A 27,610-nucleotide genomic window follows, 5' to 3' on the forward strand; every position below is an offset into this window, starting at 1 on the left:
AACCAAAACCTGCTCAAAGCTCAGATAATCAAGTTTGGATAACAAAGCACCAAAATACACAAGCGAAATTCTTCATTTTTCTATAGGTTTACAAATATTCAGTTCAGCAGAGATAAGAAAAAAAATCTCATGCAGGACTTCATTGCAATGGATTCAAATGTAAACAGGTGTGGTACTTGAGGGGGCAAACAACATAAATATACTTGTATTTCATGAATCCTTATCCATTGAATATATTCACTCATAAAGAGAATGTTCTTTTATAGTCACCAGTATCAAGAGTACAGAGATATATGAAACAAGTTAAATTAAGCCATTGCTATTAAATTATAATCTTACATCCATCTTTACAAATATATTTAACCACTCCAAGCATATGGATTTTATAACTGAAAAGTCAACACAACATTTCAGTAAATTAAAAAAATATATATACTTCAGGAAATCTGAATAGGATGTTTTATTTTTGGTTTGTAATTGGCTCTTCAGGGGTTTCGTTAACCCTTCTCTTTTAACTTTGCCATCTGTTAATGGTTATCATCAGAGATACAACAACTAGTAGAGGTGACAATTCTGATCCAAACTGGCAGTGCTTTTGCTCATGTCTTGCGTTTATTGATTCTGTATTCTCTTCCTTCAAGGACGGGCACTTGGAGTACAGCAAACTCACGGTACTGGTGTTTCAAAGGAGCTTAGCCAACATCACCACTTAATGTAAATTGCCAAGGCAAGCCCAAGGACTTGACAGTTGTCTGTCACCAGGATATTTGGATTTTTGGTCTAAATACTTACAGCTCAAACTGGCCATTGCTTTTTGCACTAGCTTACAAAGAGCCCTCATTCAATGTCATGACCTCAGTTATTTTCTGGCCTGGACTTCAAGTTTCCATAAAATTTCCCTTCCTGTAAAACAACTGTGGTTCAGTTAATCAGCATCATAGCGAGGCTTCTAGTATTACCTGCTAGGCTTTGATTACCAGGACTTCAGCAAATCCAATATCCCTGATTTTCTCTTATGGCTGCAGCTGTGAAAATGACTTCTGGAGAACACTGGAACTGGCAGAAAATGCCAAAGTGGTTCTACACTGAGAGCTTGCTGCTCTCCCCCTAGTGTGTGTATAGAATTCACACACAAGTTACAAAGCTACTTCTGAAATAATTGTCCACTCTTCAGGCTTTGAAGCCAAAACCAGCAAGTCCTTCTTGTGTCTGCCCAAAGCTTTCCACCCCACCCAACACTGAGGAATTACAACCCTACTTTATGCCCAAAATTTTTTCTTTGACAAATGAACTCCATGAACCCAGGTAATGGCAGAGTTGAATGTTCACAGTTAATAATGCTTCATGTGAGGAACGAACTGGAATTCTTTCAAACATTTTAGAGCCAAAGAAATGAGAATTTACTTAGTGTTAAATTACAAACCGTACAGCTCCTTGGTCAGGATCTACATTTAGCTACAGCCATTGGTTGCAGTGTAGGCAGGATGTTTAAAGCACAGAATAATGCAATAGTTCAGCCTGTATACTGCTGAATGTGGATGTCACCAGGATGTTTGGGTTTTTACTTCACTCACTGGCAAGCATTTGCAAGCATTCTTCTAAAAGCATGTTGGTCCATTCAAAAAAGAAGTAAAAAAAAATGTATGAACACTGTTCAACACTGCACACAGCTGCAAGTGGTAAAGACTTAAATGTGTACAAACCCTCAAAGAAACAAAACCCATTGTATTGATTTCTGGATAGCTATTTTGGTTTCCCAATTATGAAAAAGCTACAGGTAGCAGTTTTCAGCATAACATGATGCAGCAGTTGTCGTCTGTTTCTCATTAATTTTTCATTCCTACAAGAAAAAGTCTTTCCTGGGAGCACTAAGTGTCATTGCAAGTCTGTTTCACTCACTTTTCAACACCAGACACGTATTTATTTCTAAGTTTTCAATCCCATTGCATATCTTGCTATGCAACTTGCACACATCAACCCCAGCAGCAGACAGCTTTTCACCAAAAACTTGTAACTTGACATATACCTTGTCTTGCCTTAGGCTTAAATTGATTAATTCATCTTTCACTTGAGGTAAAGCCTCCCATTTAAAATGTTTTAGTAGGAAAAGGCAGATTTTACAAACTGAACCAGAAAAAGGACTTTTAGCATCTTTGTCACACTTTCAAATTTGATATTATGCCCAGCTGTTAAGGAAGTCTTTACCTAAATTTTGCTGTTGCTATCTACATGAGGTTTCTGCTTCCTGGATACTCCTTCCCGTACAAAATATGAGGACTACAAAGCAATGGTTGTCTCAGCCTTTTCTCCTCTTAGAATTCAATTTGAGTCTCACATTCTCAGATTTTGGCAAGAAAGTGGAGTCAGAGGAGTTATTCAGAATATCAAAAACTCACTTAAGAAACTCATTCTATTACACCACGGAGTGGAACACCACAGAGTAACTTTTGACAGGAGACAGCTAATACTCCAGAAGATAACATACTACAGTGGGCTAACTATGGAACAGCTTCCAGGAATATATGAGGTTATCTGCCTAAACTAATGATGAAGGTTGAGAATTTCTTCTTAAAAAGACATATGCTAATTCAGTCGCAGAACTCTGACCTCAAAGCGCGGATTTTTGGTGAAATGCTTGTGGGAAGTCAGACTGGATGATCCTAAAGGTCTTTCCTAATTTTCCAGTCTGTCTCAATGAGCACCTACCGATTTGGGGTTGTGTGACCTCAATGTACCTCAATGTTTTTGGCATATTACTGACATGAATTTGTTTTAACTCTGGAGTAACAGGGTAGCTTATCATCAGAATATCCATCAGCTGCTCCCTTGACAGCTCATTTTGATGGTAGAACACAAGGTAAGAGCTGGGGAGCTCAACCTGGAACAGAAATTAAGAATATATGGAAAGCTGAATGGGGCAGAGAAGAAGAACCCCCTGCCCCAAATGTTTTGCTCAAGAATTTGCTCAGTTTTGTAACCCTAACAAAGGTAAAGATGAGCTGATTTTCATCTGACATTTCCCCTTAAATAGCACAAACACCCCTCATGTGCTGAACTTGGGACAAAGAGCACATTAAAGCTGTGCATTTGGAAGGTAGCTGGAAAAAAAACATTTCCAGGTTAGACTGCAAATGTGCATCCACTCTTCCAGGTGTCACTGTTCTCTGTCCTGCAGCTGAAGGCAAGGAATTGTGAACAGCAGCAGGACTGCCAGCTTGATTTTCACTTGTATTTGAGGCACACAGGCCACTTTGAACCCTTTTCATCCACACAGCAAAGCTGACTTTCAGCAAATGAAATGCTACATCACGTTATTCTGTGAAGAACTGCTGAGAATAACACTGCTGAGCACTTAAATCAAGGAAAGGTACGTCCTTTGGCAGGGAAATAAGACACAGGCATGTACCTACCATGTGCCTGAACAGAGGAAGGGGCTGCAGAACAAAGGGTTTTAATGGAAGCCACAACATCTCCTTTAAAGGTGAAAACAATGTTAGAAGCAAAATTACATGGCCAGTTCTCTGACCACACAGCTGTACACACTCTACAGTCACATTTCTACAACTGTATTTATCCTGATGTTATGAATTTTACAGCTGAATTCATGAATAAAAAAAAAAAAAGCAACCTCAGCAGTGAAAAATCAAAACTATTATTAATCCTGTTGACTAATAATATTAGTGACTGTCCACCTGCAATGACAGAAAGAGAACTACTAAACCATTCAAACCATGTATTTTAGAAGTCTGTATAATCCTTCCTCTCTCCCCCTCCTCAAATATTTATTTTCCATAGCACTAATGACCTCAGCGCTCAAGGCAGCCTTTGAAGATTAATGACCAGTGGAGGTTAATGGTCCTCAGCTATTCTTCAAACCATCAACTCCTCCCAGCCAGTCATTAATCCACAAGAAATGCCTTAATGCTTCCCTTATTACTGCTTAAGCATCAAGCCTGTAAATTTTCAGGGCATTAAATCTCAAAAAGTAACCTTTTTCTCTTCACAGACCTCTATTTCAACAAAGCAGACAGATGAGATGAAAGTGACTTCATTTTACAGGGATTCTCTTCAACTTCTCCAAAGAAGAGCATTTATTTATGCTTATTTGCATCTATTTGTTTTGGGCACTAATAAATAACATCTCCTTTCCTGTCAAAATATGGGTACCAAACCTTCTTCAGCCAGCATGTCCCTGACACCTCTATAGATGCATGTTCTCTCTCAGCTCAGCCCAGCAGGAGAACACAGTGGAGGACGTGGCATTGCCCAACTCAGGCCACACATCCTGGTTTCTAACACCAACACCTCTGCCTCCAGCTGCTGGGTAACTTGGGGGAGCATTGCCACCTCCAGAGAACTTTTCCCTTTCATTCCTCACCTGATCAGGTTAAACTGCTTAAGGAAAGGAAGGGTTCTACTGTAGGATGAGGACGGGGAGACCTCGATTTCAGCCCAGGTTTCTATTCCATACTTCATAAACAATCACAACAAAACTCTCCCAAGAGCCTGTTAAACTCAGCATTCCCCTGTACACAATTTTGTACACTGAACTGGTACAGCATGTAAAAACCATCGAATCACAGAACGCTTTGGGTTGGAGGGACTGGAAAACTCACCTAGTGCCACCCCTGCCATGGCAGGGACACCTGCCACTGTCCCAGGTTGCTCCAAGCCCTGTCCAACCTGGCTTTGGGCACTTCCCAGGGATCCAGGGGCAGCCACAGCTTCTCTGGGCACCCTGTGCCAGGGCCTCAGCACCCTCACAACCATCACAACTCCTCACCTTTCCTCCACACTGTTTATTAGTCTGTTAAAATGTCATGACAAATGATTTGCTTTATTCTTCCTGGATGTCAACAGAATAAGCCATCAAAAATTACAAAAAAATCAAGTCTTTCTTTAAATAGTGACATCATCAATCACACAATCTATATCCATTCAGAAGGTCAATTATGAAAAAGTATCTAATTTAGACACATTCGATCTAGACAGCCCATCAGTCATCTAAAGGGTAGCCTTTCTTCACCCTTTTCTTTCCCTTTCTCTAATTCTTTTAAATGGACATCAAGTTTTACATTCTTTCCTTATTGTAACGCTCTAGCTAATAAGACGTGTTTTACAAACTGTTCACAACTCTGATGTTCACAAGGAAATGAGAAATTCTTTGTAGGGTTCAGTGTCACATGACAAACACAGCAAGATTTCATTATTCCTCAATCGTTTTCCATTGAGGAAAACACCAGACCACAACAGAGTCAGAAAAATGTTGACAATAAATTTAGAAAAAGACTAGACATAATATCAGACTATTATCATGCTCATTTATATTGGCACTCAACGAGCATTACTTGTGAAGGCAGCAGGGTTGGCTGTCAAATGTGAGCAAATTGACAAGCTATTAGAGTGCCAACTGGAGGGATTCAATTAGAATATTTACTCCAGCACCAGCTAAGCCTTGCTTTTAAGATAAGGCAGAAATGTGGTGTGTGTTGACCAGGAAATAAAGTTAGAAAATTAATACGCATAGAGAGAAATGTATCACTTCCTTTCTGCTATAAAAGCTACAAACAAAGAGATCAACTTGAAAGCATTAACTCTAAAAAAAGGCAACATCCAACACAAAGGAAAACAGTGTGGGCAAGTCTGTGTCATGGTTCTGTCCCAGAGACTGACAAGCTCTGATCTCCTCAAAGCCACTTTGAGATCCCAGTCTCGGAACTCTTCAGCCTTGGACACTGATGCTTTGACACTGACTTTCCCCCCAAGTATGGAATAAATTTCAAGAAGAGCTGGGGAGATTTTAACAATCTTTTAAGACAGAACAACATAAAAAGCACAACCCAAACCTGACAAAACCTGCCCCAGACACATCTTCCCAGAATACTCTGAGCTTTAAGGGAGCCCCACAGATCATCAAGTCCAACTCAAGGGAATGCACTGAACCCCTGATATTGGCACTAAATAACACGATTCCCATTTCCTTACTCATCTTTTCAGAGCCTCTGCTCCCTCCACCAGCAAGGTGTTGAGCAGAGATGTACTTGGCTGCCACTTCCTACCAGGGAGGTGGATTTGGCTCCGTGTTCAGAAGGGCCACTGCAAACCGGGGCGCAGGGGCTGAAAGGACAATCCATACGTGAGGAATGGAGAGATGTTGGGAACACAAATTCCCACAGGAAAGGAAGAAGGCTCAGAAGAAGAGGGAGGAACCATACAAGTGACTCCTGCAAAAGTTTGGGCATACTGAGAGAACACATCTGAAGCCAGATCCTGTTTCCAGATGCACATCTGGAATTACACCACAGCCTATGGAAACTGCATTTAACACCTGCCATCACCTGTGCACAACCAGATCACTAATTCAAGCCCAAAAAAATACCTGCAAGGAGTTATGGATGAAATGTCTTTCCTTTTTCAGCCTACTTACTTTTAAAGTTTTCCAGATAGATGGCTTGCACTTTATTTCAAATATGAAGTGCCTTTTGGCAGGACTCTGCAAACAGAAACGCAGACTGAGTGAGGGAAGAACCTACTCAGCAGACTTCTTGCCTCATCAGGAAGGGCACACACCGAGCTAATTTCAGGATCAAAGTCTCACACTATAGCTCCTGCTGATAGGATTTTTTTTTTTTTTTTTTTAATGATATTCACTTCTCTTTGTTTTTAAAAAAAGATCAGTTCCAGTTTTACTAAGATTAAATAATTATACTCCCTCCTTCATGTTTACGCCTTTTATACACTTCAAAATGCTCAGCGTGTCCCTCCTCCCAGGGAGTATAATTTTTTACCACTTCTCTCTAACCCTTTCACCCCCTGCCTTCATTATTTTTGATGTTTTCTTTGATTTATTCAGACACAGAAGTTTGACAGAGGAACAAAATGAAAGCATTTATGCCAGGTCCAATTTATCAAAATCTACACAAGAATGATTTCAAAAGACAGGAAATAAAAGTTTTCCCTTTTCACATATTTACAAAATGCAATCAAAATTCAAAAAATCCTTTAAAAAATATTAAAAAGGAAAAAAAAGAGAGAACACTTACTGTAGCTCAGGGTAGGAAAGGTACACCAGAACTTTAAAAACTCTGGACTGGAGAATAGCAGCAAGATAAGGGAAGTTTGCTTGTAACTGTTATGATAAAAATGTGTACGAAGCATGCATGGAAAACTGGTATGTGTGATAGGGAAAAAAGAAGGGAATAAAAATTAATAGGAGATGGTGTGGGAGCCTCTAAAGGTTTCAATGCTGTGAGCTTGACGTGACAACATCTCTAATGGGTGCCAGAGATAGGAATGTCCTACATGGATTTTCCCCCCATGAGTGACAATAATCATAAAGATAGAGCATCTGCACCATCACATTCTGTTTCATGCCCTTTATTTGATTTTGGCTTTTTGATGTTGGTCTTTGGAGGAAATCAGTTTCTGTGGAAACAATTTTGTCACTGATGCAGCAGGTGAAAAGTTGTGCCAGTGAAAAGTTAGTTTATGCACCATTTTGAAATCTGAAGGGTGTTTGGGCAAAAAAAACAACATAAAGGCATTGAAATGTGTATTCTGCACCAACTGCCCTGACCCAGTGGACAATCAGTGCTTCACTGCATTGCATTCAACACAGGGAGAAACCTGCTCCCTTCACTCTGCAGGCAGCCAGCAGCTGAGGAAGAACGGTAACTCAAAAATTTCCAACTCCAGCAGAATTTGGACCTTTCAGACACAGTCCAAAGGGAAGGATTCTGTCTTGGCATCCCTCCTTACGCAGGTGAGGAATCCTGCCTTCAACAAGTTCTTTGCCTTGATCCCAAGTCTCAAAAAACAGATCATCCCCATCTCACATATTCCTGATGGTTCTTCTAAGCTGACTGATGCCTTGGGAAGGCTGACCTGAAACAGAGACTGGAAAGATCTAGAGAATAAAGCAGATATTTATTGAAAGGCCTTGGGCAGGACAAGAGCCTGATCAGAGCTACACCCAAGCTGGACCCAAAATGGTCACAAAATTGACAAATGGTCACAAGGTCTTACATTTTTATCAGTTTTGGTCCATTTGTATATTGGGGTTTAATTGTCCAATTCCAGCTGTAGGTTGCGAGGTCTCATCCTTCTTGTTCCTCCCTTCAGCCACCTTTGCTTGCGCCTTTGGGCCTGAAAGTTGTCCTTGGTCTTCAGCAGGAAAAGGATTTGTTTTGTGTCCCTGCTGTGTGCAGAGAGCTGAGTGACCCTGAATGTGAGCTCAGAGCTGCACCTGGGCAGCACAGAATGTGAAACACATGACAGCTAAAACTTAAGGCATCAAATGAAATTACTCTTGTTTTTCTTCGAAGCTGAGACAGCTCCTCCTGTATTCCTAGAATGATTTTCCAAGGAGTGCTGCTACAGACTGTTGTGACCATAGGAACTGTGTTGCGTTAGAATGAATCTCAGAATGGGCTGGAAAGAACCTTAAAACTCATCTCATTCCACCTCCTGACATGGGCAGAGGCACCTTCCACTATGCCAGGTTTGCTCCAAGAGCCATCCAGCCTGGCCTTGGACACCTGGCTGCAGTGAACACTGCTTCAGGCTCTGTGCATGTGCATAACTACATAGGTGCATTACCTAGGGGAAAAAAAATCACTTCACACTGCACAGGAAAGAATTAAACAGGTATTAAGGATCCAATATGATTTTACTAGATTAATGCAAACCAGCACTAACACTCCAGTACCAGGAGATTTATAAATAATAGAAATATCCCACTGAGGAGAGAATCAGACCTTGACTGCTGGTGGAAATAAAACTTTTTATCTCCTTATGGCAATTTTGAAATTTCACCTCCAACTCTGAAAATAGAAATTTCAGAAATATTCTCAGTTAAATCCACAGACACGCCGACCTTCAGTAACTGTAATGTTCAAAGAAAAATACACTTGCACTTCTGATTGACAGATCCATTGCAAACACAGTCGCAGCAGCTCCAGTGTGAGTGTTTAGAAATGCGACCTGAGCATCTGCAACTCACTCATTCTAACTTATCGAAGCAGTTTTTCCTTGTCAGGAGAATTGCACAATCCAAGATTCAGCCCTACAGATAGCAGCAATCAGGAAACCACTCCCATGTATGAAGTGATCTTAGGCATTGGAGCGACAAAATAAAGCAAATCTTCCTATAAAATTCCCTATCAATAAGAAAGTGCCTGCTTTCAATTAAAATCTTGAGTTGTCCTTTGTATTTACTACTTGGAGAATCCATAAGCAATTTAGGTAAAATACTTATGCTGAGAAAGCCCCTTACACCTTAAAATAACCTTCAGGCTGCAAATTAGGCAAACCTCAACTCAATGGCTGAGCAAGTGTGGTTGCAAAAGATAAATTTACTTTGTTCATTCTGGAAAACAGCTGGGAGAGACCTTCCTTGGATCTTTCCAGCTTGAGATTCCACAACTGATTCCTGGAAGCCTTGACATCCCAGCCCCATCACAGACCATGCAGCACCAACACAAGTGAAAACCAAAGTACAAAAACGTCACAGCCCCTGCCCTGTGCTCCTCAGAGCAGTCTCCAAACGAACCCTAATCAGAAAAAAAACCAAGTTTCCTTAAAAGCTAGGGATTAAGGAAGAAGTTTGATATTACGTGCCTCCATTTATTTTAAGTGAAAAGTACTCAAAAATACTTTGAGAATTGCCTTAAAACCTTTCCAGAACTGGAAAACATTGTTACAGCTTTAAGTGCTTTTGCCTCCAACCCTTCCAGATCCTCTGCTACCTAAAATGTTAGATAATGCCTCAGTGGGTTACCCAGTTAAACCCCCTTGTTCAGGGCTGCAAAGCTCTTGAATACATGAGCAAGATGAAAGCAGGTAAGCTCAATAAACTGTGTAGTCCCTGTTTAGGGACTTGAGGAGCATCACTCCCCCAGCATGTTGGAAGTAATTTTCTCTGGTGACATGCTATGTTTTCTCTTACTGAACATTTAACCTCTAGATCTGGACAGCACACATTTGGCACCAGCACATTTCTTTAGGGAACACCAGAGTGGTTACTTCAAGTGACAGTTTTCTAATTATTCTGTCAAGCATCAATCTGTGAAGTTCCCAGTTCCTCAGCACCCTGATTGACAGGGCAATCAGCACTTTACTTAAAGCCTCTAGAGCTGCTCTGGCCTAACAAATGCTTTTTAAAAAAAAAACCAACCAACCAACCCCTCCTTCCCAGCGTGAAAACGGAGCGGAATATTTGACTTCCAAAACAAATCCCCACTTTCTGCAAATATGATTCCCCAAAGTAACCAAAAAATTGCATTAGCATATAAAATGCACCTACGGAGAAGAAAGAGCTGACCAAAACAGTATTTTCTTTTACACTACAATAATTCATTTGTGGCATTTTATTGTGGAGCAAATCAGCTGATGGAAGTACATCAAAAGCAGAGAAGGAACTGAGACAGCTCAATCATTTTCACTGAAGTTTTCCTTCTCTTCTCTTCAGAGAGGGAAAAGAGCCCCACCTTTGAAGCACTTTTATCTTAATTCTGAGTTCCCCTGATTTCTGATAAACATCTTCCTCTGCTGAGGGTGGTGTTGCGACTCTGGGGCCTTACAGCACTTCTGACTGTAAGAAGTGAGAAAATAAGGGACTTGGTGAGTGATCAACAATTATCCCTGTACCAAATTCAGGGAATAGTGAAAGCTATTTAATAGTCATGACCACATTTTCCTAAACAACATGAAAATCCTTCATGCTCTTTATCCACCATGTAATTAATGCCAGGGCTGAGATTTTGACCAAGAAATTGGCACTAGAATTACACAGGGTTTGATTTAAGAGCCAAGATGCTGCACCTGAGAATTCAAGAGTGGAGTTGCTCTTCTTGGCTTGCTGGGACAATCTCGTGTTGGTATTGTTCAACTTCATACAAAGGGAAGCTCTCTCACCACACAGAACAGCTGCACCAATACCAGCCAAACACTAACAATAGCTTCTACTGAAATCAAACTTGTGCCAGATTTTCTCCTTTGGTTTGAAATGGTAAATTATGAATAATGGAAGTTTGGTGGCTAGCTTTTTATGGTGAGCGCTCTTGGAGCGCTGTGTGGTAAAACACACTGAACTCAGCAAGACTAAAAAATAAATGAAATACCAAATCAGGTGTCAAACAAAGGGTGGAAGACGGCAGCACATTTTATCCTTAATGAGAGCCTGCTGCAGAAAACCTCTCTCTAGATTTCATCCTTTTTTTAAATCTTTTTTGAGGACATTAAATATGAAAACATATTCACACACACAAAAAAACCCAACCTTTTTATGTCCTTGGATTTGAAAAAAAACCCAAAAAACCCCTAATAGTTCTTGACACTTTCCACAAGAAGGGAATGACAGAGCTGACCAAGTGGCAGAAGGAAGTTTTTTTTGATGGAAAGGCTCACACTGCAGTGGTCAGTAAGGTGGAAGCCCTTTCACTGCTCGGGGGCAAGGCTGAGCCCACCTGCTTTTCTTATGGAAATTCAACAGATGTTCAGCATTATTGAGAGTTAAAGGAATGTTGCTGATATGTAGACACCATCCTTGCTGTAATTGTTTTTATCTTTTCAGTACAATTACTTCCACAGTTGTTATGACGAAGTGAAAACAAAAATGTATTTGAGATTCTCTCAAAGTAATACACACAAAAATCCCAGAACAACTGTGCAGAGCCCCATGGAAGTTTTGATTAAAGGCAAATCCTTCACAATTCAGAGAGCACATACTCAATCAGTGGTTGAAGAGGAAAAACCTCCAGGGAGCAGCAGGAACTAAACAATTCTGATAAGGTTTCTGTGACTTTTCAGCAAACAGTAATTTGCTCCTTCATATTTCTTCAATGAGAAGTCAAGCATTGCAGTCCCAAACCTTTAAATCAAATGATTTGCTGGGCATCAGGCATTCAACTTTCACCAACTACTATAAAATATTGACTCCGCACATTCGTTCATTTCTACCCAATAATTGATTCTTCTTTTTTTGCCTGTTACAGGCCCATAACAGTATTCTGGGAGGTTGACTTAATCAAGATTTAGTTAAATAAAAAAAAAAAAAAGAAAAAAAAAAAAGAAATCCTGAGTTTTCAAGTTTTACTGTTGTCTAGATTAAAGCTCGCACCACACAAGCAGGTATACAATCTATTTTCTTAATGAGATGTTTTTACTCTTCTCCTGTGTTATCAAAGTTAATTCCAAATCTACCACTCACAAGTGCCATCCATAGTTTATACAAAGGTTCTTGCTTTAATCACAGGGTTGGCATCCCTCTGCCACAGGACAGAGTTTTATTCACACTTCTGCTGAACAACCTTCTCAGCAGAGCCCTGTCTGAAGGTGCAGATTTCATTATTCCCTTTTCTGGTAAGGTGAATACTGACTTCCATGGTCAGCTCACCTGTCAGCCACCCAGAAATCCAATTTTATGGCACTGATAGCAGGATTGCTGCGATTCCTGCACTGAGGCACTGCAGAGTTGTTTCCTGCCCCGAGCAGGATTTTTACAGCAAGGGAGGCTCCTTCTCCCCCACGTTCCCAGGGAATGAACATCTGGTGCTCTGCAGCTCTTTGGTTACTCAGGCTTACCCTTAAATAATTAGAAATGGTTTCTAAAGTACAGCAACAGCCAGCAGTGCATACAAAACAGGCAGTGGAAACGTGCACCAAGTTCTGCCGGAGCAGCAGTCGGGTCCAGATCTGCACATTTACTCACCTTCACCATCGCAAACTGCACGTCAAAATTAAAAAGAAACTTCTCTTTCCCCTCTACTTATTTGATGAGTAAAATATGTATGGAAATGAAACAGGGTATGACAGCCATAGAGGAAGATTCAAAGGGAAAATGGTTTCGTAAAAGCAGTCAAATGCCTTTTAAATTCATTTGGAATAGATGCAGCAGTGCAATACCAGCTCTATCCTGGCCAAAAAGAAGAAATTATATGACTGTTTGCAACGAGTAAGGCTACCTTATTCCTAATCAACTCCTCTAATTGCTTGGGGAAAAAAAAGTTTGGTATTTTTCTTTAAATGTCTTTAAAATGTTTGGTATTTTTCTGCTGAAAACATTGGAATAATTTCTGTAATTTCAGCAAAATCTATTTGGCCAGACATTACCCACCTGTCTTTCCATATACAGGCTCTAACCGTCTTCTTTTAGCTGGAATTTTCCCAGCAATTTGGCTCAAAAATGGTTTAAGCTTTTTCCATAAAAAATATTATGGAAAAAATAAGTTTTTAGGTCTTTCTCTTGAGACACTCCTCTTCCCCTGAAACATGTGGTTGTCTACCAACCCCAAGGAAAATCAAAAAGTTTCTATTAAAAGGATCTCAGATTTCCAAAAAAAACCCCTTCAGTTAAAGTTTCTGTTAACATTCAGGTGCTACCATTGCCAAAAAAAAGCAAAAAACCACAACCCAAAAACCAAACTAACAAAAAAACCCCACAAAAAAATCTCTTTGCATTTCTATTCTGCTTTACAACAGAGACACAGGAAAATGCTTGGGACTTGTGACCCTGTTTTCCTTGATGAGCAGAGCCTGTGTAGGATCCCAGCCACGTAACCTTTGCCAAAAGGCAGCAGGAGCCCAGTTTGTACCTTCAAGCCCCCTTGGCCACCTGCTGCCTTCTCCCAGATGCCATCCCTTCCTTGGGCATCCACAACCACTCCCCTGCAACTCAATTGATGGCTTTTCTGCCCACATTTCAGAAAGGAATCGTCATTTTCATAATGCAGAGGGAATGCATTCCTTAAATACAGATATTTATGATTATTTTCCCCTCCAGTGCTTTTAAAGGCACCCACATGGCAAGGAAGAGTTCAATTCTCTTGAACAAAGAGGACACAGAAGAAACATCCTTTTGTGCCAGCTCAAAAGGAGTGGGAAAATAGAACAGTAAAAATGTTCTGCTTTCTGTTGAGCAGAGTGAAGCCAGAATCTGCTATGGTGCTTAGGACAGAGAAACGTAATATACAGACAAAACAAATACGTATTTAATATAGAGAGAAAAGCTTACAAAACAAATGAACAAGCCACCCACAGGAAGAGTATTTTCCTCCTCAAAGGTTATTAGGTATAACCATAAAGAAAATTCAACAAGTTGCTTAAGCTTGGGGCTATAAATACATATAACTACATATACATTTCAAACCAAAGTCACTGAAGGATCAAGAGGCTGACACGTGCCCACTGCACCTGACACAAACAGCACGTAATGTGCTTTTTCTCCAGATTAGTTCAGGTCTGGTGTATGGTCATAACTGTGTGATACCCACAAAATCCAATATATTCACACAGACAGCCCCCAGGCTTTGCCCAGCTCTGACTGGAGTGCTTCTTTCTGCAGAGCTCATCCCTCACACTGCTTTACACAGAACTCTACACTCCACTGTTCCTTACTCAAGGTTTCCACAACTGCTGGAGCCACCCAAGCAGCTGAACCCCTGAGCGACTGAAGGGACTGTGGGAAGATGCCCAAGAGTTATTTGGGAATATTCCTCCACACACCCAGGCTACAAACATGAACAAATTGGCCACTGGGAGACGGAAATCGAGTAACTCCTGTTTTCTGCAGACTGCTGTCACAAGTAGGAGCGCTAAAAGAAATAAACTGTTCCCTTTTCACCACTCTAAAGAAAACCCCTGACTTTAGAGACTGCTGAGTGTGGCAGGTACAAAAAAATGCAACATCTTTTGAGAAGCAGGACTAAGCTTATCTTCCTATGAGAGGGCAGTTTTTTTTATTAGAAGATGAAACTAAACCTGGAGCAAAAAGACTAAGAGCTACTCATTTGTGGTAGATGTGGGCTTGCTGTGCCAACTACTTAAGCACATGATAAGCTTTAAAAGTGAATAGACTCATTTATTTCAGCTTTATCAATCCACTCAGAAAAATAAAGTATTAAAACTTGAAACAGGCTTGAATTCTTGTTGAATTTGAGTGTTAATGTGAAACTGTGAAATAATTCAATCCTACCTGAAGCAAAACAGAGCTTCAAGAGAAATAGCTTTTGTCCTCTTTTATTAAGCTGTATTTCAAACAATTTTTGTCTTTTCCAAAACTTTTCCAACACCCTATGATACCTTTTTTTAAAAAAACCCCTATGTATCTTTACTCTAAAAATCCTAGCAATATCAGGCCCTTCTGTCATTAAAAGATAATTTTATGATGGGAAAATGCTTGTTAATTTAGTCATGGTTTACCATTTTTTCCCCAAACTGAGTCTTATCAATAAGAAAAATATGAAGCCCTATCTACCTGTGCTCCATCCATCCAGGGTGCTTCCGAAGTGATAAGTAAAACCAGCTGTTATTTATTTCACTGTCACAAGAGTGTGCCTAAGCCAGCACAAATGGCTGAAAGCACCTACCCAAAATGCACATTTCATCATCTGGGCCAGTTTATCAGGAACAGATGGAGGCAAGGTGATTAAATTTCTTCATTTTGATTGAAAGAACAAACACTTTCCAAGGCTGCCATAACACCCACTTAAAAACAATGAGAATTAAAATGCGATTTTCTCTACAGAAGAGTTTAAGTAAGGACACCTACAACTTTTCTTTTAATATACTATTTCCTACTTGTGTTATCAGATTATTTGTCTTTCATTCTCCTGTATGTGTGCTAGACAGATCATATAAAAGTAGATTCATAATAAATGAATCTCACCAACATGAATTACCAAATTGACTTTCCCAAAATATCTTCTCTTTTTATCCTCGCTAATTGTGAAATGAGTCATATAAATTTTCAAAATTTAATCCATTTGGAAATCCCAGTGAAGGATTAACCACTTTTCTGATGTATTTTACATGGCATTTCCTTTTCCTGGGCAATCCCAAGACATGCAGATACACCTGAAGCACGTTCTATTGCACGCTCTGGATGTGACATCAGGTCTTTGGCAGGCAGAGATGCTGGGAAGTGTCACCGAGACACACAAAGCACTCACACGCAGACAAGAGATTTTCACAGAGGTCCTTTCGATTCCAACTCACAGCTGAAAGCCGAGAGAAGGAAGAGACCCCTTTGTTTATTTTTTACCTTTTATACATTTGTGGGTCTAGCAGAAGATTGGCTTTTTGGGGTTTCCACCCCTCAGCCTCAGTGGCCAGACGAATTGTCAGTTACAATTGTTTTCAGGTTAGAAATATGCAAACAAAGGACAGAGAATGAAAAACAAAGGATTTGTTTATGTTACATCTATGGGAAAGGTAGAAAACTGCTCTTAATATTGTACAATAACTAAAAAGATCTGACTCCATTTAAGAAAATCAAAAGGCTCAGAAAACCCAGGGTAACAGGGAAGATGCCCAGGATGGAGATTTGCTGCCTGGATCCATCACCTCCCATCTGAGGCACTGGTTTGGAGTGAGATGGTGACACCAGGCTGTGACATTACAACAAACAGGTCCTGTAACCAAACAGCTCCCAAAAACTTCCCACCACGGGCTCAGCCATCCCAGCCCAGCACTGGAGACCTCAGGAAAGTCCTCACTCTCCAATCCCAAGCACTAACAACCAGTAACCAAATCCTCTCTCACTCTGATCACTAATTGTTGGACTGCAAGCTCCTCTGGGCTCCCCAGGGGGACAGAAGGATACAGGGGTTGAATTAAAGCCTTTAGAGAAACTAAAATATATTAAGCCATGTAAATATGAAGTTTAGGCTTTAGTTTTAAGCAAATAGACTCTGCACACCTCCAGACAAGCAGGGGGACGCACCAAGCCTTGCCCACAGAGCAGCTGTCTCAGGAGGGTGATGCTGTTTGTGCTCCAAGGAAATGGAAATGCCTGCTCTTCTTTCCCTGCTCTACAAGGGACAGCACTACAGAGAGGATAATTAGCACACAAACACTTCAAGCTCCATCCAAACCTAACAGCCCTGTTTGTGTTGTGGTTCTTCCACAAATTTGCCAGCATTTACCATCTACGAAAATATTCATGAATTTTTCCCTATTCTGCCACAAAGGGAGCAATTACAAAATCACTGCAAGTTTTCCTCTTGCTTAGGAATTTTATTTTCACATCCAGTTTTTAGGATTCATTATAGCCTACTATAAAATGCCAAAAGGCATTCAGCTTGTCAGCGCCCATAAATAATGGCAGATTCATGCTGAAGTATATTTACATATCAATTACTTAGGACTCAATACTACACATGCTCTTGAAAAATATTTTACTTTTGGTTATAAATCAAGACAATTCAATTATGCATTTTAAATGCATAATTGTCCTCCCATTTTCATAAATATTGTCAATATGCTATCAGTCTGTAAAAGTGCCTCAGTGAAATGAAAGAATGACTTTTCAAGATTTTAAGTGTTTTAAAAGATGAACAGTCATTTCATATTAATTCTGAAAAACTGCAAAAGCACATTAGAAAAGAATCCTTGCTATAGTTCTATTAGTGTATATTTTCTCACCAATGCAGAACTAATTAAAAATGTGGGGAAATTCCTAAATTACTCCTATAAACTCAAAACCTACAGTATCTTTAAAAGAACCATGAGCCGCTCCATTGTCTAAAGGCAAAACACTTGTACAAATTTCTGAGACAAAAAGCACAATATGCCTTTGTGAACTTTACACATCTTTTCAAGACATTTCTGTGCCCTAATAGGTATTTTCTACCTCCACAAATTGTCATTTTATGAGAATAATCTTAAACTTCCAGAGTCAGGACATTATTGCTCTTACAAAATTACCAGTCACAGCTTTATGCTCAGAGCTGTTCTCTGAAACACAGAAAAGGGAGCTCCAGACTGGCTCCAAGGCAGGATCAACTCTCCCTGAAACTTCCTGGATAACTGCTTGTTTAGCTAGCCCCTAAAAACTTGTGGGGCTGGAGAGCGTACAAATTCCTAAAAAAAGCTGCTGTAGGACTCCACTTCCTTTTTTGGCTGCAGTGTTTTCAGAACAGCTACCCTATACAGCCACATTTCTTTGCTGCTCTTAACCCTTATTTCCTGCCTGAGGCAGACATTGACCTGCAACACCAGGCAGATTGCTCAGCTTAACTGAAGGCTCCTTCACCTTTCTGTGTCTGATTCCTCCTTCAACCCCTGAATCTTTCATATATTTGAAATCAGAGAAAAGGTTGGTCTCTACCTACCTGTTTACACCCCCTCGAGACAAATCTCTGCTGTGCTAACAGGAGGTAATACTAAGAGGATGTAGCAAGATCCAGCTTCCAAACACTGTGCGGAATATTTCAGTGATTGATCAGACAGCATCCTACAGAAACGTCAACATTTGGAGCAGAAAATACAACAGGTTTACTGATTACGATTTTCTTTTTATAAAATTTAATATTGCACTTCTACAAAACCAGTGCAGAGTGTGGATGCTGACAGCCAGATCAGAGAGGAAGCACCAGACAGCAGCAGAGCCTGTGAGAGAGAAAGTCACGTAACTTTCCCATACACTGATCTGGGAGGCTGTGAGAAAACTCCTGAAGGAATTAAAAACAATCCTTGCACCTGTTGTTTTGCACTTGTTGATTTGCAAGATGTTTACAAAGAGGTGATGCTTCTAATTAGCCAATAACGGTGATGGGTGCTGATTGAAGGACCAGTCATGTCCAGCTTTCTCAGAACAGTCTATAAAAGATGTGATTTCTAATAAACTGTGAGATTTGCCTTCTGAGAAGACTTGGAGTTTGTGTTGATACTCATCCCTGACACAACAGTGACACAAAGTACTAAACTGCCAGGAGGAGAGGGCTCTGCAATGAGCAGTGAAGGAACAGTGATAGCTTTTATAATTTTCATAGCACTTAACTTCTTTAACAAACTATTTAATTTTTGATCCATGTTTGTAGATGGTAGATGACGTTATAAATAACCCGTTTCACAGAGAGGGGTAAAAACAGCAGTCAGAGCCTGTACTTCCAGAAGTGTTCACTAAATTCAAGTGTCACCATTTTGAGACAGGCAGCTGGAGCTGTGAGGGCCATGCAGAGTGTGAGCACTGCAGCAAACACCTGTGCAACAGTGCACACCTGTGCAACAGTGCAGTGCAGCACAGATACTGTGCACCAGTGGCTCCTCAGCTGCAGCATCTGAGGGTGCTCAAACCAGCACAGGACGCGTCACCCTCTTGTGTAAATCAGAGAAACACACAAGGTGTAAAGAATTTTCGTGCTGTGTAAGGAAGAGCTGGGTAATGAAGTGTGTAAAGGGTGCTTGCTATGAGAATGAGAAAGCAAAAAGATTCCTAATGAGTCTGGGTTCCTCCGCATTATCTGAAATGACACGAGATCTGACAATTTAAACAAATTCAGTGCTAACACTTTATTTTATGTCCACAACTGAATCTTATTTACATTTCCCTTTTTTCTCCAAAATTATGTGCACACTGACATAGGCTGCATGTGTGATAGGGAAGGTTATCTGTTCCTACTGATTTATGGGTTTGCTTTATTGTAACACTGAGTAATCCACTGCTGACAATCAGTTAAATGCAGCAAACTGCTCAAAGCCAGCCAATGCTCTAATCATGAGGAAGTTCCCAATTACAAAAATGCAGCATTTGAAATTCTAGTGTTTTTAAAACTTTGCCCCTTGAGCAGGTCATTGTTTAAATTTGTAGAGTGAGAGCAAACAATCCAGGAACAGATAAATATAGTTACTATGCCCCAATCTGCCTGAATGTTTGGTGATGTCTTGAATAGCCTGAACTGAACTAGCTCACTCAATTTTAAATCAATTACCTGAAATAAAGACCAAATACATTATACATGGCAACTTCATTTTTATTTCTGAAATCTAAGAAAAGAATATCCCAAATTTTTCCTCTTAGTATAATGTTATCCTTCCTGCTGCCACACAACAGACTGCAAATGTTAAGAAAGCTAATACTAAAAACCCCTGAAGCCAAAAGGATAAACTGGCGATAAGAATGCCTTGTATAATAAGGATGTATAAACTGTATTACTTCCACAATAAACATGGCTGGAAAAGAAGTGAATTGCAAAGTTATGATTTAATGATATCCTCTTTCAGAATCCTGGTCACTCTCTTGGATGCCTGGAAAACAAAAGCCCCAAAACCTCTGCTTGACACACAGCAGTGAGACACATCAGTGCCAATGATGTGGTGGGCACAGAGATACACCTGAACATAAACAGGCAAAGCAAGGTGACAGGAAGGATTGTCTATTCCATATAATTAAGACAATAATCTGAATTTGGACTAGATAAAAATATAAACTCTTGTGTGTGTTTTATATTAATTATTCCCTGGATATGAGCAAACAGATGTCAATATGGAGTATTTTGTCCCAAGAAACGTTTGTCTTTCTGTCAATAGTATTTCGCCTAAATAACAAGCCAACAGTTGTTAACATCAGTAGATTTGGTGAGTCTTTAGTCATATCATCAATGACAGACTTCAGAAAAAGGGTTTTCAAAGGATCTTTAGTGGGAACAGGAGAAAAAGAACAACAAACCGTTTAACTGCCTGTGTTCCAGTGACACTTTCTAATAGGAGTCCACTGCTATGAGCAAGGCTAGAGCATGCTGATGGTAAAACAAACCTGCTTACAGCTTAGTTGGCTTCTGTATGAGTTTGTGAGGCCAGGGTCAGGTAGCAGGGGATAAGAGGTGAGGAGCTGCCAGGAGCCTTCCCTGTGTCCGATGGAGCTGATGCCATCAGCTCGGAAATGGAGCCCGAGCCCAGCAGGGACAGAGGCATCACCTCTGGATAGCAGAGCTCAGAAGGGCACAGAAAACTGTAAAACAGCAGCTGGAGAGAGGAGTGAGACAGGAGGAGCCTGCCCTGCAGACACCAGGGTCAGTGGAGGAGGAGGAACAGGAACTGCCCCAGGTGCCGGGGCTGAGATTCCCCTGCAGCCCATGGAGATCCATGTGGGAGCAGCTTTTGGTTTTTCAGCTTTAGTCTTTCCAAAAAACCTTGCTGAATCCTTCAAACAGTCAACCTTTGGTAACCAGGTCTTCAGCATGAGGCAAAACAAGCACCTGTGGAGCTTGGCAAGGATGTGAGAGTACTCAGGGATGAGGACAGGAATTCCCACGTGCAGGGGAACCTAAGAAACACCAAAGGAAACAACCACTTCTACTTCACCGTGGGACAAAGGGGCATAAATGAAGCTCCTGCAGTGTCTCCCAGCAGCTTGAACTGCCAGAATTGAGCCATCTTTCCCTTTTTTGCCACTATCTAAGAACAGGGAAGACTGTCCATTTCCTGCCAGAGCAGATGCACAGCACAAACTTACAGACACAAGACAGGCAGGAAGAAGGAAAAGAAAAGAAGAAAGAAAGAAAAAAAGCAATTGGAATTTAGACAGTGAATAGAAAGGAATTCAAAACCATTGCAATGACCTGTCTAACCTAGGAAGTATTGGATATGGCAGATAGCAAACAAGACCAGCAGAGTGTGAAAAGGGTCACCTGCTCCAGGGACAGCGTTTCCATCCAAAAGCCAGTGGAACACCTTTTGCAACAAAACCCCTCACACCTTCTTTTCTTCCCCAGGAATTATAGACGCTGACAGCTGACAGATTAAACCAGCAGCAAACCAGCCCAAATCTTCACTTTTCCTGAAAACAATATCCTCAGCTTCACTAAATCAAATCATGGCATATCTTGATTTGTTTGTCTGGGGGGGAGGAGGGGTTGTGTGGATTTTGTTGTTGTTGTTGGTTCTTGTTGTTTTTGTGTGGCTTTTTTTTTTGCTTTAATACAGATAGACATTTTAAAGACAACTAAAGAGAGAGGAAGATCTTTTCCAAAGTGCAGTTGAACCTTTCCTTCTGGAAGATTTCATCTCCCGCAATGTCCTTAACTCTGCCAGCACAACTAAAAAACAGCAATTCTCCATATTACAGCCCTGAAAACCTTTTTTTTGTTGTTATTTCTTTAGTCTCCAGACATTTGAATATTTACAAAAATTAACTGAATCTCAAGTTCCCAAGAAATATTTTCATCTTATCAAACCAGGTGGGAATCAAGTTAAAGGCCCCAGGGAAATGACTGACCACATACAACCTGTGAATGCTGCATTAGCCACAAAAACTCTTGGGACTGAAGCCCTACCATCAGTTAAGAAAGAAGAGGATTCATTCAATTTTCTGATTATATATTGAGCTAATGGACATGGTATCAGGAGAGGAACTAACAAACATTTGCTATATTTTCGGAACAGAATGAAATAAAACATGAAACGTTTTGCCTTCTGCATCTTCAGCCAGTCAATGCCAGGAATGGCACTGCCCGTATCAGCATAAATCCTAATCCAGGCCCTTTCCATGCTCCCTTTTTTTGCTTTCTCTCAGTAGCAGAGCTTCACTAGCCCTGCTGTATGCAGTCAGAAATAGTTAAGCAGTAAAATATAAGCAGAATGTATAACAGGAGGAGATAACTACAAGTCAAATGTTGGGCATGCAGATGTTCTGTAGCTGAGAGCTACTAGAATGCCTTTTTGGTTTAAAATTGTTTAAACTCAGTAAGCTTCATCACCAAAATTAATACCTGCTGTTCGTGCTGCAGCAGACAGTAGAAACTACTTAGCAGGGCGATAATCACCAGCTAATCTGTGTATTTGAGACTTTACTGCACCTGCCTCTCCACCACTACCACGAGTTTCCGAACTAAATTACATCTCAGGCAAAGCCAGATCATCTCACGAAGCACGCACGGCAGAGCACCTCAAACAAACAACTCAAACAACAAGCACTTGAGACATCAAGGTACCAGGTGCTAAAAAAAATATGCAGGGAGAGTTACAACTGCAAAGAGCTTACAGTGTGAAGCTGACCTGTGCTTATTTTGTACTGCAAATTTTCTTCTGAATTTTGCCTTGAAATTTTGCTGCAAACAACATCCACCTCCATTTGAAAAGCCACCACATTTTTGTCACTTACTGCTGCACAGAGCATACAATTACAGCAATGTAATTGTCACAGGAAGGTGGCATTTAGAAACCAGCATCACATCACAATGAACATGAGGAAAATGACTGGAAATCACAGAAAACGTGAGATAAAGGAGATGAAGCCAGATCCACGAAAGGAAGCAATATGTTGAAATAGGGACTTCAGCTGTGATGCTTAGGTGCAGGAGATGGGAAGGATGATCAAAGCCCTCCGACAGATTTCCATTAGTATAAATATCAACAGCAACGGAGCTCTGGCTACACACAAAAGCAGAACTCCATGTTGGCAGGATGGGCAGCTGGCACTGCTCCAAAGCCCACGCCTGATCAATATTCTCTCGGCAGATCCTCCAGTTCTGTCTGCAGAGGGGACCAATGACCTCAGCACACATCTCCAGAAATAACTTCTACTCAGTACACACAGAATAATGTCTTCTCCTCTTGCTCAAAAAAAGAAAAGAGCAACTGCAGCTCCATCTGTAAAAGGAAGTGTCAGAATGTTCCAGGCTATGATTCCAGCTTGGGAACGTTAATTAAATACAGATTATCCTGCAGTGCAGAGTCAGATATTTTAGAAACCTTGAGTTAAAGACTACAAATCTGCCCTTAAAATTAGCTATTTGCTTAATTTTCCCATTGTTCTCCTCAGTCTACTATAAAGAATGATACTTTAGGCATCTAAGTCTCACAAATTCCATTTCAGGACAGAGATGTTCTGAGTTCAGCAGTGCAATGCCCAGCATTAGCACACCTGCAGTTCTGTGAAGTGCCTTGAGGAAGCTCCCACTCACAACTCACCAGCAAACCTGAGCACGGATCAGGAACTGAAAAGTCTGTCCAGTGGTTTACACTGACAATTTTCCACCCAGACCAGTCCTTTAGGAACTCACTCTCAGTGTTCCCACCATGATCTGGGTTTTTCTGTGCACTGTTCATGGTCCTACTCAGCCCTATTGCTGCACAGGGAAGCTCCCAGCCCAAACCCAACATTTTTACCTTTGGATCAGCAGTCAGCAGCTTGAATGCTTGATAGACTTGTGCTTCCTTCACACCTCCACCCAGATCCAAGAAGTTGGCTGGCTTTCCACCATTCAGGGATATTATATCACACGTTGCCATTGCAAGCCCAGCTCCATTGACTGCAAATGCAAATATCAAAGTGCTTATAATTCACATGGATAAGATTTGTGAAAAGGCTTCAAATGCATCAGCACAACCCCAGAACACGGCCCAAAACATTACATAGCTGTTTCTAAGTACTAGTAGCTATTCAAGGATATCCAATGCAATAAATAATTCAAAATTTGGCGCAAACACACCAACATTTAGGGTTTTTTACAGCTTAGATGTGCACCCTCCTTTAAGCATTCTCTGGAATGGTAATTGTGGCAAAGCAGAACCTTCTGATTTTATTAAAAACAGAGACATAAAAACTTCTGGAATGGTGATATGAAGGACAAATTGACTCTTTGAGCTCCTCTCCCATCACTCTGAGAGCAGGAGATGCTTTGTGTTACTGCATCACACATAACTCGGTTTTGGGGACAGACCTCAGATGTTCCTGAAACTGCCTTTTATTTTAGATTTGCAGCAGACTAGAAGCATTTCCATGGGTAGGAAGATGTAAACTGGGAGAAGTGATGAGAATTATGTGTCCCTGTTATGTTGCTCCTGTTGGACAAAGGCTTCTGTGTCACCCAGAATACAGACCACTAAAAAAACAGCATAATGTTGGCAATTATTATTTGGGTTTTAAAGTATTTTGGTTGTTTTTTGAAATTGAGATTGAAGTCTCACTTACTCACTGAATCAACTGCAACACATTACCACAATCTAGATTTGTGTTTGGAATACACATCAGAGCCAATATAAGTGCTGGGCATTTTCTCACCAAGTAAAAAAAAAAAATACCTAATTTAATTAGATTAATGATAAAATGTTGTATTGGCTAAAAGAATTTGTACAAAGTGAAAATTATTTAGAGCACAGATGACTTTTCTCCTTATCTCTTCTAAACAGCAGAGTAATTTCTGTTCTACAGGAACTTCAGGAAAATAAAAAGCCTGACATTTCCAAGCAGATTCTTTAGCAGCTTTCCTAAAGGGAAATGGAGTTTAATATTCAATTGTAACTGGGAATGTCACATTTATAGAAACATACTTTTCAAGCGTCTTTTAAGTAATACACACTTTTAAAAATTACTGATTAGGTTTTGATGACTTTTCTTGTTCTAATTGCTGGAAAGACCAATCACATCAGGTTAAAAATTCAGAAATTGAAACTGCTCAGCCTGCCTTCTCTCTGACACCACTCCTGCCCTGCTTTTGTGCTGTGGCCATCAGCACAGTTTCCACACAATTTTTGTTTCGTTCCTGCAAGAGCTTGTGGAAGGACAGACAACACTGCAGAAATCCTCAGCAAAACAGACTGAAATTCTGTCAAGGGTGGCCTGAGTGTCAGATCTAAGCAAAGTCTATCCACTGAACAAGTGTAAATTTGTTTCCAAATGTCTTTTGGATGTATTTGTTCTTACCAAAGCAAGCAATGTTTCCATCCAGTCCTATATATTTTAAGTCATATTTGGCAGCTTCGTTCTCTATGGGCTCATTTTCAGACTTGTCATCCATGGCAAATATTTCTTTTTGCCTAAATTCTGCGTTGTCATCAAAGTTTATCTTGGCATCGAAGCAAACAACTGGAGGAGAAAATAAAACAACACCCAGGCATTTAGAGTTCACAGCCAGCCAGAGCTTCTGAAATATTACAGCTGCTCCAGCAGCGAGGGGGAGGTTGGTTTGGAATGAAGCTGCCTCCAACACAGGAGCAGCTGAAGTTCTAGCACTGAGTCCAGCAGGAAAAGGCAGGTTTTCCATAAATCCTCTATGGAGAAAAGGCACTGCAAGATCTCCACACCACACAGGAAGATCTTCTGTGTTTGCTACAAACAAAGTTCCTGCATGTTATGAGGGCAGTGTTTGTGATCCGGACAGGTGGGCTGCAGCTGTGATACAGGAGAGTTTAGCTTTCGTATTTTGAAAGAGTAACAGATAAAACAGGTAACACCAACCCAAAGCCATGCAGTCGTCAGAGTTGAACAACACAAAATGCTTCCCTTAGCCACATTTTGAATTTCTGATGTCATTAACTGTATGCAAATTATTTCATTGAAGAGCTCAAAACACCTGAAGCCAAGCATGTCAAAAATGACCAAAAGATTACTTTTAAATAAAGGAAATTAAGAAAGTAAATACAAACCTTCTCATCAATCTCAACATCCACTGTGGTTGTAAAAACAAATTAAGAAGTTGCTAAATCTGCCTACATTAAATAAAAGATCCAAAGGACTGGCTAGCAGCCACAATATTCACATAAACACACCAGTAACAGAAATGCCTGTAGAGTGTTATTTGCCTATTTTCTGACTCATTATTTCTATGGGTTTGCATAGGCAAATGCCTCATTAGATTAAAATGTTCTAAGTAAATGTAAGACTATATACTTTTCATATAACTATGCCAGTAATTTCCCTTGTACTATGTTCAGATTATAATTACTGACTTAAGCATAATTGATTTCTCAAGGCAAACCAATCAAATCTAAGTGCCTTTAAATGCTGTGTCCATAAAAATCTAATCGTTTTCCTGTCTGCTGGTGTTTTTCAGTCACATTGCCATTGAGACACGTCCATGGTACATGGGCACGTGTTCATGAGCATTGCACACATCTGGAGGTCAATGACAATTAAGAGGACAATTTTAGTCTTTGCTATAGATACACAACAATTAAAATATCAAAACACAAAATTTTGTTTGATGGAAATGTAGCTGTTTAATATACAGTTTCTTAACTTAGGAAAAAATAGCTAAGGAAACAGCAAACCAGACATTTACACAAGCAGGAGAGTCTCAGCTGTCTATCGTGATTTGCATTGGGTTTTCTTGTTTTGGTTTTTTGACGTTGATTTTTAAATTTTTTAAATATTTGACTTGCAACTGATAACAGATTAAATTAAAACTAACAAATCTCACTTCACTGACTGCAGTTTCAGAAAATTGTTCATCAGTGTGTATAATAAATCTCTTGGAAGAGTCCAGATCCTACCTGGTCAATCATCATGTGGGAATGTGCCAAAACGAGAAATAGCTGCACTTCCTAACATGCTTCTAATGCACTAGAGCTGCTTTAATTATTTTTTTTTAGCAATGAAATAAGAAAATTTTTCTTCATCAAGCTTTCAGGTGCTTAAATTGCTAAACCCACCCAAAGCTAGAGTACAACTGCAGTTTCAGAGCTCTGTTTACCTTACACACAAACATCCTCCATGTCACATTAACAGAAACCCATTTGTACAGAACATTCATCTCTAACAAAGGCCATGCTGTACAAAGTAGTGGCAAAAAAACTTATTAATATTTATCAAACCATTTTCACTATCAAAAGCACATTGTTACATTCATGATAGATTATACAAATGGATTTTTTTTCCCAAACAAATATCAAAGAATGCTCCAACACTTATATTCATGAAGTACTTCTGTTGTTTCTGTTAACAGTATAGGATTTTTGTCATCTGCCAATTCAACAGTTTACACTGAGAGCAAACAAAACAGAAACAAACAACAAAAAAAGGGAAGTTTCAGGCTTCTGACCCACTAGTGTTAACAAAGAATTTGCTAGGATATTAAAGAAGGAAATACATACAACCTGATGGAAATCCACA

At 40.1% G+C, this 27,610-nt stretch overlaps 1 protein-coding gene across 1 annotated transcript in view; it reads right to left on the reverse strand.

The window, feature by feature from the left end:
* Positions 1–27,610, reverse strand: part of SUCLG2 (succinate-CoA ligase GDP-forming subunit beta) — a 115,103-nt gene that overhangs the window by 25,358 nt on the left and 62,135 nt on the right. The window contains exons 8-9 of the mRNA XM_040076414.1: positions 25,424–25,585; positions 23,887–24,029 (exon numbers count right to left, since the gene is read on the reverse strand). Of these exons, the coding sequence (XP_039932348.1) occupies positions 23,887–24,029; positions 25,424–25,585 (305 nt within the window). The remainder of the gene's footprint in view (positions 1–23,886; positions 24,030–25,423; positions 25,586–27,610) is intronic.

The sequence above is a fragment of the Hirundo rustica genome, chromosome 12 (genome assembly GCF_015227805.2).
Source record: "Hirundo rustica isolate bHirRus1 chromosome 12, bHirRus1.pri.v3, whole genome shotgun sequence".
Classification (NCBI taxonomy): domain Eukaryota; kingdom Metazoa; phylum Chordata; class Aves; order Passeriformes; family Hirundinidae; genus Hirundo; species Hirundo rustica.